This window comes from Carlito syrichta, unplaced genomic scaffold, assembly GCF_000164805.1.
Source record: "Carlito syrichta isolate Samal-C Ts95f unplaced genomic scaffold, Tarsius_syrichta-2.0.1 Scaffold271499, whole genome shotgun sequence".
NCBI classification, from domain to species: Eukaryota; Metazoa; Chordata; class Mammalia; order Primates; family Tarsiidae; genus Carlito; species Carlito syrichta.
In genome coordinates this window covers 347,652-360,399 of record NW_007215595.1, presented here as the reverse complement: position 1 = coordinate 360,399, position 12,748 = coordinate 347,652, and the positions used below count along the sequence as shown (strand labels likewise).

The window sequence follows — 12,748 nt, the reverse complement described above, 5'->3', positions numbered from 1 at the left end:
AGCCTGGGCAATGTGGTGAGACCTCATTTCTACAATAAATGAAAAATTACCCGGGTGTGGTAGCATGCACCTGTAGTTCCGGTTCCTTGGAAGGCTGAGGCAGAGGGATCACTAGGGCCCAGAAGTTCGATGCTGGGGTGGCCGTGAGTATGCCACTGCGCCCCAGCCTGGGTGACGGAGTGAGACTCGAACTCAAAAAAAAAAAGAAAGTTCCTAAGGTCAACAACAGACTCCGCATCCTCTCTGTCTCTGGCTGAGAGCTCCTGAGGGCACAGGCAATGCCTCGTTGGCATTTCTACCATGAGCAGCTACTACAGGGCCTGGAGCCTGGGGGATTCCCCGGAAAGGCCTGTGGAATGAGGAACTGGACACATGAATGTTTTAAATATAAACACAGATTAAGAGGGTGCTTAGGGAACATTCCAGGCCCTCTGGAATAATGCATTTAAAACAGAGGGACAAAGGCCATCAGATGCGTTCTCGAGAAAGAGCCTGGTATGAGCAGTCGGGGAAGGGGCATAGCTGAATCCTGCCTTCTGGAAGAGTAGGTGTTCTACTGAAGAAGCAGCTGCAGACATAGCAAAGCTGCAAATGCTCTTATGTGGAGCTGGAGGAAAGACGGAGACCTGGAAGTTTCTCGGACAGCCACATGTACAGAGGCAGAGACATTATTGGATTCACACCTTGAAGGCAAATGTAATTTCAACTGCCTTGAACAACTGCAAAGTCACTGTTAAAGCAATGGTTCCTTCCACATCAACTGTACCCTTTTGTGTTTCCTCGTGGGAGTGTTATGGCCAACACAAAACTTATGTGTTATAGGCAGGGCAACCTACCACCCCTGTTTGCCTGGAACTGTGCTGGTTTTCAGCACTGGGTGCCCCATGTCAGAAGAGTTGGGGCAGCCAAGCTCAAAGGAGGAGGTGGCATTGTTCAGGGGAGGAGGGGAGCCTGTGGACTCAGGCACTGCAGCCCCTCACAGCCCCTAGAAAGCCAGCGACGCCCAGTTCCAGATGTGCCCCCAGCAACGCCCTTGAGCCCTCAGCTCAAGAGGAGATCCAGGAAACTCTTCATTGACTGAGTGCCTGCAGAGAAACCAAGCCACGCTGCACGGATCCTGCAGTCCCTGTCCTTACTGCCTTTTTCTTGAGGTTAGCATCATTCTAAAAGTCCAAAAGGTGCAGGGAAGCTAAAGGAAAAATAAAGAGGCCAAATTCAAACAATTCGATGTTCAAGTGCTATACAATATACTAAAGTGTATTTGTGGCAAAGGTGATGTAAACCTCCGCTTTCTGTCAGCTGCTTCCAATGGCATCCAAAAGCCCAAGTTTTGATTGTTTCTTGGATTAGCTTAAGTATTGTGACCTGCCTTATCCACCCTGGAAAGTTCTAGGCAGCAGATAATTCCACTGAATGGAATTATATGAAGACCATGATCACATGCTTTATGTATGTTGCATTGGATGATTTTTAAAATCTTTTTTTCTTGCTTTCTCCATCTCGTAGGGATTCATGAGGGGCCTGGGGCCCAGAGAGGCTGAAAGCTTTTATAACCACGGTGACCTTTCTTCCAAGCATGTCTCCTTCGTCAACACTGTGGGCCCCCTGCCTCGTCTGTCCTTGTCCTGGCCCTTTCGACTCACGGCCTGGACATTTTCCCTCACTTCCCTTCTCATAGCACAACTCATTGTTCTTTCAGACTATTCCTAAACTTCAAATTTTTTTTCTCTCTGGAAGGCAGAGGGACACATTTTCAGAGGAAGAAAGCTCAATTCGGACCTGTTAGGAAAATGATAATTCATTGCCTGGGCTGCAAGTATTTTCCCTGATGTCACAGGCACACTGCTCACCATCAAGGAGGAGGCGGGGCAAGCCACTAGAAAGTATGGTCAGGTTAACAACAGCAGGAGGATGCGTCATGGCTCCTGGGAGGAGGCACCTGGGCCTGGCTGCACCTATGTGTCCCTGACAGTGGCTACACGGAGACTTGGAGGGTGGACACAACACCCAGTCCTGCCCTCCTCAGTCACATTTTCTTCAGCAGTTTTTATGTGATTTTTGCAATAAGGAGTGCAAATGAGGGAGAAGGTTCTGGGGTCATTCGGGCAATGAAGCGATCAAGAGAGAGACAGGGTCGCAATCTCCATGTCGGACTCATCCTTGTAACTCAGGGCCTGGCTTTCTGTTCACAAGTGTCTTGTAAACTGTTCAGGGAATCAGAACCTCAGAAGCACCACAGAAATATCTGCTGCCTAGAACTTTCCAGGGTAGATAAGGCAGGTCAAGATACTTAAGCTAATACAAGAAACAATCAAAACTTGGGCTTTTGGATGCCATTGGAAGCAGCTGACAGAAAACTGAGACTGTGTTAGCAACACAAGCCTGGTCTCTCACCCCGGCCAGCATTTATAGCCACGGTGACCTTTCCTCCAAGCATGTCCCTTCCGTCAACACCGTAGGCCCCCTGCCTCCTCTGGCCTAGTCCCTCTTGACCCACGGCCTGGGCATTTCCCTTCTCACAGCACAACTCACTGTTCTTTCAGACTATTCCCAAACTTCGTATTTTTTCCTCTTTGGAAGGCAGAGGAACACACTTTCAGAGGAAGAAAGCTCTAGTTTTCAATTTTTACCTGCCACCTGCTAACTATGCAACCTTCAGAAAGCTTTCAGCCTCCCTGGGCCCAGGCCCCTCATGACTCCCTACGAGATGGAGAAAACAAGAGAAAAAGATTTTAAAAATCAGCCAATGCAACATATATAAAGCGTGTGGTCATGGCCTTCATATAATTCCATTCAGTGGAATTCAAAATGTATCTAAGGCTCAAGCAAGACAAGTAACGATCTCAAACCTTAATGAAGAGTTGCAGACGCTTGGAAATTGCAGATTTATAGACTCAACTGGCACCCCCCACCCAAAATCTGATTCAGGATGCAGATGCCCTGTGAACTTCATGTTGAAAAACAGTTTTACAAACTCGGAAATGCCCCCTGGGTGGGATTAGTCAGGCTGTCTGAGCAGAATGCAGTTGTACCACTTAGGACTTTTCCAGAGAGGCTTTGACCAAGCAGCTCTGGAAGCCTGTTACTGCAATGCGTTTGGAGCATAGAGGACGCCTCGGGTCCATCTTCAGCAGAATTTGAATCTTTATGACACTTTCGCCATTCACCTCAACTCCCTCACTCTCTCTCCATTCTACACAAGCACACACATTCATCAACACGTGAATTCCACAGAAATAAAACAGTGACAAAGAGACTCAAAAAGCTCTCAATATTTTAAACTGCACTCCCACCTAAAGAGACAGCACATGGGTTTTGCTTTCAACAATGACAGGCTAGCGTTCTCGCTACATGAACCATGGTGTTCCCTATGCAGGGCCACACCACACAGCTAGGAACACCTCCCCTTCATGGCAGGACAAGCTCTGGGGCACTGACCCAAAGGCCATCACAAATGGCCCCGGGGAAGCTCAGAAAGCTGCCGAGAGTCAGTGGGTGTTCAGACTGTTCTCGCACAGGATGACAAAGCTGGGACCTCTGGGCGCCCAAGGCCCCATCCACTGAGGGACTGCCTGCAGAGTGTGGGGTTCCATCCCTCCTCTGCTTGTCAAGGTTCCTGAGTGGGGGACACAGAGGGCTGTCTCCCTTCTCACTGGTGCTCACAGCCGTACGTGAGGATGGCCTACCCACGTCTCCTGGGCTCCTCGCTCTCTATAGAGCACAGGGCTTGTTATATGGGGACAAGTACTTCCTTTGCCAAACTGATTCACATCTGTGGCCAAGGCCAAGCGACTTGGCTCCTCTGAGTCTTTCTGCTTTATATAAAAACGAGGATAATCTTTAGTATCGACCTCTCAGGTACAAGTGAAAACATAAGATTAGGATCTGGAAATACTCTCTCAGAACATGAAATCATGAGCAGAACCCCATGCCCTAGACATGGGCAGGGCTGGAGGATGGATCCATTTACTGAATCGTTTTGGAGCTAGAGCAGGTCTCAGAAACCATCTGGCCTGAGCATCCCTATAACCTGGGAATCCCACACTGCAGGGGGGAGCAGATGCCATTGCCTTCAGGGACCAGGTAGGTAGGAGATCTGTAGACCGGCCTAAGACCCTACAGGAAGAAAAACTGGGAGAGCCAGGAAATGCATCACTGCCCAAGGGACTTAAAATTCCATTGCTGCCCAACAGTTTGCTAGCATAAAGGTGGCATGAGTGAATGAACAGTGAGTACATAAATCAGTAAAGCTGTGGGTCTCAGGGCAGGCTTAGGGCCAAGAGTTTGGGATGAGGGCCCCAGATGGATTTACCTCCATCCTGTCCCCAGACCAGCGGCAACCATGGGTTAGGGTGGGAATGCACTTGGGGATTAGAAGTGGGTTTAGACTCCACCTCCATCACTGAGGCACTGAGGACTGGGGAGGTACCTTCCGTGCAGGAGGCCAATTCTCTCACCTGTGGGCAAAGCCTGCCCCTGCCCCTCTCATCAGTCTGTGAGGGACACGGTGACATCAGCTCTCTCTCACCCTTCCCCCATCTGACGGCCCCACAGGTTCTGCCCACAGGCAGGCACACGCCTGGATCAGAGCTGCACAATCTGTTACTTCTCCCTCCCTCTGATGCAGACACAAACATTCGCACACGGTCACTGTCACCTTTCTCAATCTTGCGGCCCCCATGCCGGAGCGGATGGCATCCATCAAGGCTTGTCTTGCGTCCACCGAATTACCGAGAGTGCCAGTACTGAACCTGGAAGCGGTCCTTGATGTGGAGAGAGCCTTGGAGGCCGGAGGGGGTGAGGGTGGCACAGCCGGTGGAGGTGGAAGGCCAAGGTCTTCTTGCCCGGGACTGTCTAAGACTGGTGCAGAGAGCGCGGCATCCCGGAAGCCTCGGAGCTCCTCAGAGGCAGAGGACGACACCTAGCAAAGAGATGGTTAAATGGCTGCTAGAGGGTGGATGGTCATGTCTCCCCAAGTTCACACGTGAAATTCTGATGCCCAAGAACTTTGGGAGGTGATTAGGTCATGAGGGTGGAGGCCTCATGAGTGGATTAGTGTCCTTATTAAAAAGAGGCCCCAGTGAGCACCCTTTTCTCTTACACCATGAGGGGACACAGAAAGGCGCCATCTAAGATACTCAATCTGCTGAAGCCTCGACCTTGGACTTCCAATGTCCAGAACTGTGAGAAAAAAATATCTGTTGTTTATAAGACACCCAGTCTACAGGATTCTGTGACAGCAGCCCAAACAGATTCAGGCAGTGACAACATCCCCAAAGTCCCTTTCTGAGAAGGCAGCACACAGCTGGCTACCTCACCTGTGGAGCTGAAATAGTTCCTCTGCAAGAAACCCAGGAAGTCTGTCTGCCCCAAACTGAGGCATCTGGCCTCGAGCTCAGTAGGTGGCCAAGCCACTGATCCCACAGACCGGGACTTGGCCGCACTGCTTTACTGAGAACTCTCTGATCTAATAAACTTTTCTTGGCATGTAATGGTAGAAACAGAGGCTGGACACATCTGACCAGTTGCTGGGGCAGGACACCCTTAAAACCCAGGAAGCAACACATGAGTCATATTATTCCTCAATTTCTATGCATGGAAGCTACAAGTAACACCACTCTACTTTTAACTCAAGCTCACATTGGCTTCCCCGTTGTATAGAACCCAGTGCTGTATTCACAGATAACCTAATTCTAGGCAGTGTGCAGTTGCTTAAGTCCTGGGTGCCCGAAGTCATGCTGGCGGCCGAGGGAATCTGGAAAGTGACCAGTTCCGGGTACTTCAGAGCAGCAGGATGGGAGAGCATCTGGGAACTCTCACTTCTCCTCTGCAGGGGCCATCCCCGTCTCCTGGAGCGAGGTGCCTGCTCCCACCACGCCACGTCTAAGGCAGGCTGGCTGCCCACTCTGAAGATGGCTTGCCATCAGCTCAGGTTCCTGGGGCGAGGGGGCGCGAGGTGTCGCAAGGCGCCATGGAAGGCCCTCCCCCTCTTACCTTCCTCAGGCTGCAGGCACCACTGTGCCCTCGGATGGCGGCCAGCAGGGCGGATCGCTCGCTCTCTGCCTCGATGTAGGATGGCTTCTTTGGCCCTCCCTCTGAGGGGTGTTCTGTAATCTAGAATATTAATAGTGTCAACACATTTCACTCAGAAGACAGAAAAAATGCCACTCAGAGGAAACCAGTCCGTGTCTCTTGAGGCCCATAGGGTCAACTTTACACTCACTGTTTTATAGAAGGGATCTATAAGAATCAAAGCTTATCTAGCACCAAAAGATTGCCTCTTAGTGTCAGATCACTCCTGTATCGCCCTAGCTTCCCAAAGCTGACATGTGAGTTTAAGTCTTGCAGACCGGGGTGACTAGCTAGTGGGCACCAGGCAACTTAGTTTCACTGTGCCTGTTTCCTCTTCTGCAAAATGGAGGCAATATCTCCTCATTAAGAGTGTTGGTATCACATTTAAATGAGATAATGTTTGTGAGGTAAGTGCCTAGACAATGGGTGAAGCGTGTCATAAATTGCTCCTGTTATTGAAGAATAACAGGAAATCGCTGCTATGAAGATACACACATATGGGAAATGAATGACCCAGCCTGAATTTTTAATTTCCCTCTTCAAGGCCCAGTGTGTGGGCCCACAGCCTCTCCACTCCTCTGACCCAGGGAATGGCTATTTATTGGTTGACTTTTTCCATAGGGCCGTCAGGGGTCTATTCAGATACTGTGGAGGAAGTGAGACAGAAGTTCCAGTCTAAACACAATCTGTGTGTTAAGCCCCGCTGGTATGCACCTCCCCTCCCTCCTCCAGTGCTAGTCTGAGAATCTGAAAACAGGGCACCTGAGCACACAGGTGTGGAAGGCCTGGTCATGAGCCCCAGTACCCACGGCGGAAGGCTGCCCCATTCACCTTGCGAAGCCTGTCCTTTCCTCCTGCAGAGTGGATGGCTTCCATCAGGGCACTGTGTAGGGATGTGTCTTTTGGGACTGGCCTCTGGACAATAGGTTTGAATTTTTTCTTTGGCCCAAAAATGCTGGGTGGCCAAGTACTATCTGTTTGACTTCCATCTGTAGTGAACACATTGGGCTTTTCCTCTTTTTCTAGGAGAACGTGGCTGTTTGTGCTAGATGCTTCTAGAGAGCGAGGAGGCTCGTGGCTGCCTGGGACCCACACAGAGCCATTTGCTAGTGCCCTGCTGGAGGCCCCAGTGTCTGATGAGTGTGGAGGGGGTGCATCTGTACTGTCCAGTGTACACTTGGGGTCAGATGCTGAGCTGGCCTTCTGGTGACTTGTGCTTTGCTTTCCACTGAAACCACAGCCTTGCCCTGCAGAAACATGAGCCCTCTGGGAAGGCTGAGCTGGTGGGAAAGAGGAACTTTTGTGGACACCAGCAGGACAGGCCTGAGCAGACAACTTTCTGTAGGGGCCACTGACCTCCCACCTAGGGTGGCCTCCCACTGCCGATTCTTCTCCAGGGCTGCTGGGAAGAGTGACGCAGGGTCTCTGTACAACGTCCTTACGTCCTGGCATCTCTGAGTACAGGCTGAGGGTGGTGTTGTCCTTCACAGCAAGAGGGTATCCGGTTAGCTCTGGCACCCTGCTTCCATCACCCTTCTCAGCATGACCGCACGACCTCACCACATCGGCGTGGACTTTCGGGGGTCCTATCCGCCTGGCAATAGCAGATGCCACATACTGGCTGGACGTTCTCCTCTGAGGCTTGAGAAACGTGACTTCCGTGGTGTGGGCCGCTGGAGCCTTCAGGTGATAAGCACCTGCTGCGGACGGCTGGCTTCTCCTCTCTTCCGAGTGACTCCCACCCTCCTGGTGGGCAGATTGCTGTGGGGGCGATGTTGGTTTGGGGTCTGCTTGGAGTCTGCTTTCTGAATGCTGCATCTTGATGGGCATGGAGATGGAGGGAGCCCTGCTGGCTGAGTCCTCTGTGGGCTGGCCCGTGTGTTTGCCCATAGAGTTGCACCTCCAGAACTCTTTGACTTTCCCGATGGGTTGAGTCTCTGCTTCAAGCACAGAGGATGACAGGGCTATGGTCCTGCTGCCATTGGCATGAGGACTCACCAGATTCCCTAGCTCATCAATCTTAATGGCGCCTGTGGAGAGGGACACACCTCTGTCATAACATCTCATCTCCGATTTGGGAGGAATGATTTTATATGTGGTGAGGCCGCACTTCAGTCCGTAATTCCTCCCTGGGTTTTGGCCTCGTTGACACCATGACACTGCTGAGATAGCATTGTTATCACTTCCTTCCTTCTCCCTCCATGGCTGGGAAGTCACTCTCTCTGGGGCCTGTGTCTTCTCACCCTGAGCACGGCCATGCGCCTGACCTCTCTCCTTTGTGTCTCTGTCATCTGTGTGAAGATCTGAAGCTACAGAAGTCACCTTGGGAGCCACTTCAATGGAATTCCCATTTCCACAGGTGTCGGATAAGGCTGATGGGGATCCCTTTCCGAGGTCACTGGGAAGAATGTGTGGGGTGGCAGATCCTTCTTCCCTCCTTCCACGGTGCTGGCTGTGCTCAGTCTGAAAGGGTGTCAGGGGGGCGCTCCTGCCAGCAACACCCTCCATATCGGAAGACCCCGCATTGTTGTTTCTGTTAGAAAACAACCCCAAGTCAACCGAATCATCGGAAACTTCCCCAATGAATGTCACAGGGATCTTATCCGCGTCACTGTTGGGGATCACAGTGTCTTGAGTGCAGTGGTTGGATACACCATGGACAGAGCTGGTGAGGGAGCTGGTGTCTGTTTCATAGCTCTCCTCCATCTCTGCAGAGAAGGACAAACACAAGTCACAGACCGGCACCACAAGTAGGATTCCCATGCCAATTACTTAGTGCAACTGTAGCCGTGGCTTTGTGTTCCCTGAGGTTATTTCTCAGTAACATATTTACATGCGCTTAAAAATGATGTTTTGGTTTGTAATCTACACGATATGCCTGGGCCAGAGTCTCCACTTTCCTTACTCAACGCAAGAACTATTTGCAGATCCACAGTTCCAAGGTAAGGCATTTGGTTACAACATGTTACCTGCATCCTTACTTAAAAAATAGATTTCTAGATCCAAGCCTCTGGAAAAACTGACTTGACACAGGAACATGAATTTTGGGTTTTGGCCTCCATATGTCTTATGTGCACCAGCCAACAATATACCCAGGACTGCTTGCTCTAGCCTTAACTTCTTAAGGAGGCAGATGACGAAGTCTTGAGTACCAGAATTATCATGGCTCCTCAAAGCACCAAATGATGCAGCTGTCATGTGGTCGGAGCCTGTGGGACACAGTATGGCCGATTCAGACTTTTCAGCTCTGTCAACCATGTATTCTGAGGACAGGAAACTGAAAAGTGAGTCAGATAAAACTACTGATCAGTTTTGCAGTCAGTGTCCCTTTTCAACTTCTTTTTGTTTTGCTTTAAGGCATGGCCAATGTTTAATTTTATTTTCAATGTGTGCCTTGGAGAAAATATCGTAGTTCCTTTGTTTGAAATATTCCCTAGTTGTTTACTGACATTATTTGCCATATGCTTTGACCTTACAGTATTAGTTCCCCCAAAATATATCAACAGAATAGCAGTGCCATGAGATGCTCCATTATAAATGGCTCATTGTGGTCAAAAGGTTGTGTATTTCTTCTTGAGAGAGATGCCTTATCTCAGCAAGAAAAGAGTTAGAAGTTTCAATAAGGAAACCTATGTATCTTTGTGCCACCTTTTATTTTCTTTAATGTGTGTGGAATATTTTTTAATGTGCAAAATTCATATTATTCAGAGCACATTGTAAGCAGTCATTTCAATGTTTCCACGGCACTGTGTGGCAGCCCAGATGAAAAGCAATTCATCAGAAACTGTGCTCCCTGAAACCCCAGCCTTCAAATCTAGGCTTCCTCCAAGGTGAGCTGCAATCTTCTGAAGACCTTTTCCTTGTGTAGCTATACAAAAGTGTGCCCAGAGAAAGTAACCTTCAGCACCTGTGGTCATGCAGCACAAGTGGTTCTTACCTTCTAGGTCTTCGTCAAGTTCTGCAAGAGTCTTATGGAACTGTCCGGTGATGAATAGGTCTTCATCATCACTGGAGGCTGTGGCAACTTTTTCAGTTCTAGGGAAGCACAAAGAGAAAGAACATTCATTTCTCTTATGACTGATTTAATGTACTCCTTTCCAGAAATATCTGAGGATAGAGCAGCTTATATTCAAATTCAAGTGGTCCCATACTCACTGGACTACTGTTGGTTTCGGAATTCCTGAGATACAGACTGTGTGTGTATGCGCATCTGCAAGTGTGTATATGTGAAACGTGTGCATGCATGGCATGTATATGTGATGTATGGTGTGTGTGCGTGGCCCCAAAGTGTTAGCATCACCCAAACCGTGAAGCTCTCACTCATTCAATAGATCGAAGCCTAAGTTTTAGTTCCACTGTACTAAGGCAAGTTCACATGTAAACAGGATTTGCCTGCAGATCTGCATTGAGTTACAGCAGTCCCCTGCATCTGGGGTACGAAGGAGTGAGACCATCTGGAGACCAAGCCGCATGTGTGCGTACAGCCAGTGAGCTGGTCTACCTGAACTCTAGACATGGCATCGCCAGGTTGCTCTTGAGCACAGGGGAAGCTTGTGTGAAGCGTCCCTTGAGCTCTGGTGACGTAGACTGCACACTCTGGCCAGGGCATTGCTGAGCCAGCCCTCTGTAAGGAGGGTCCTGCGGGGCTGGGTGGGGGTGTTCCCAGGAGTTCTGGCAACTTTGTAACTCAGGTCTCCATCTGTGTCCACCCTAGTTAGCAACTCACCCTGCCAGATTCAGAAAAGTAGAGATGTTTCATTCTTCCTCTACAACAAAGGGCTGTCATAAGCTCTCCAATGTGTCCTTTTTCCATTCTTCCACTTTGGTCTAATTCCTGCTCTGAGTGGATGGCAGAGACACAAGGGGCTTGGGGGCCTAACCATGCCACCTGCAGAGCTGTGCTCTGTGGGCACTTTAACCGGGAACAAAAAGATAGGATGGTGACAGCAAGCATTAAAGCAATAGCAGGAGTAAAACACTTCCACCTCAGCCCTGATTGTCTCTCCCAAAGGTCTCCTCTCAGGCCCACCAGGAGGAATCTCCCAGCAGTGCGGGCACATGTCTTCGTGCCAAGCCCTGAACAGAGATGTTCTCACAGATTATCACAGAGGATTACTTGTAATCCTCACAAGTAGCTTCTCAGGCAGGTGGTGGTGTTTTCACCATGGTACAGAGAGGAAACTATGGACAGACAGACCACAGAGTGGCCTGGAGTGCACCAGCATCCAAACACAGGCCTGCCTGCTCATGCTCACAGCAGGGAAAGGACTGGGTGTGTCTGGGGCCAGGAGGTACAACGCATTCAGGAAGACGTTGCCCCGCATGCTTGGGAGAGCTGGATCTCGCCTTGTATGAATCACGGGGATGAGGGCATCTGTGAGACAACTGCTGCCAAAACAATTTGAAAACTGTCTTTACAAGGGCTCTTGCCTCTATTTTCTTATTGTGCAGGAAACACAGAGACACGTCTGTGGCAATTGTCTATCTTCATGAAAGCTGAAGTTTTGTTTTCCGCTGATTGTTAAAACTGAGGACCAATTTCCATCACTGCTAATCAGGCCCAGATAATGATGCATGAAATACGCTTTGCACAGTCCTCACGTAGCTAAGTTTTTATTCTGATAAATGAGTCCTTCTTACTTGGTGACTATGTCCATTTGGGAGCCAGGAAGTGGCTTCCAGATTCGTCTCCACTAATGTCCTCTGACAAGTAGGACAAAGGGGGCCGGTTGGAGATGCGTGTGCATGTGGACCAATTAATCAGGACCACGAGAGGCTCAGGGCCATCCTCCCCCTTGCTTCTGCCTCTGCCATGGGCCTTAAATATATGAATGCACTTTATTAAAGTTGGATTTTTCTCTTTCATAAAATGTGACAGTTTCAACAAACTAAAATCTTTAATAAGATACATGGCAGAGAAAAAATGGAAATTGCTATATATGCAGCAATTTGAAAGGGAAAACAGAGCACTTTTTAAATGCCTGCTCTCAATCTAGGATGCCTAAAGCCTAGCCAAACAGAACTACATGCACACTTTACTTCAAAGTGTTTGCCTTTTCTTCAAAGCATCCAAGAGCACATCACTCTGTGAAACTGAACAGAAGGATGCCAGTAAGAATTAAGAACATATTTAAGATAAAAATTTATTGATTCTACCATATTGTAAATGTTAAACTAGCAAAAAAAATAAAATAAAATCACATGAAGCTGATGAAGATACAACAAATCTGAGACACACTTGTTGCTACTGGTTTCAACTGGAAACACATCAAAAAACAAACAAAAATCCCTCTTTCTCTTGGTAAGAACTTAGGTTCGTTAATCGCGCTTTTAACAATCTGCCTTAAGAAATAACTCAATCAGCTGGGCTCAGTGGCTCAGCCTGTAATCCTGCGCTTTGGGAGGATGAGGTGAGTGGATTGCCTGAGCCCACGGGTTTGAGACCCGCCTGTGCAACTTGGCAAGACCTCATCTCTACAATAAATCAAAAATTAGCCGGGCATGGTAGCGCACGCCCGCAGTACCAGCTACTTGGAAGGTTGAGGTGGAAGGATTGCCAAAGCTCAGCAGGTCAAGGCTGCAGTGGCCGGGAGCAGCCACTGCACTCCAGGCTGGGCGACAGAGTGAGACTCCAACTCAAAAAAACAGAAGAAAAAAGACATAATCAAAGGAAAAC

At 49.1% G+C, this 12,748-nt stretch overlaps 1 protein-coding gene across 3 annotated transcripts in view; it reads right to left on the bottom strand.

Moving 5' to 3' along the window:
• COBL (cordon-bleu WH2 repeat protein) overlaps positions 1-12,748 on the bottom strand; it is a 229,771-nt gene that overhangs the window by 14,370 nt on the left and 202,653 nt on the right. For all 3 annotated transcript variants that reach the window (XM_008052294.1, XM_008052295.1, XM_008052297.1), the window contains 4 exons: positions 10,010-10,107; positions 6,904-8,780; positions 5,995-6,114; positions 4,658-4,921 (listed from right to left, as the gene is read on the bottom strand). In XM_008052294.1, the coding sequence (XP_008050485.1) occupies positions 4,658-4,921; positions 5,995-6,114; positions 6,904-8,780; positions 10,010-10,107 (2,359 nt within the window). The remainder of the gene's footprint in view (positions 1-4,657; positions 4,922-5,994; positions 6,115-6,903; positions 8,781-10,009; positions 10,108-12,748) is intronic.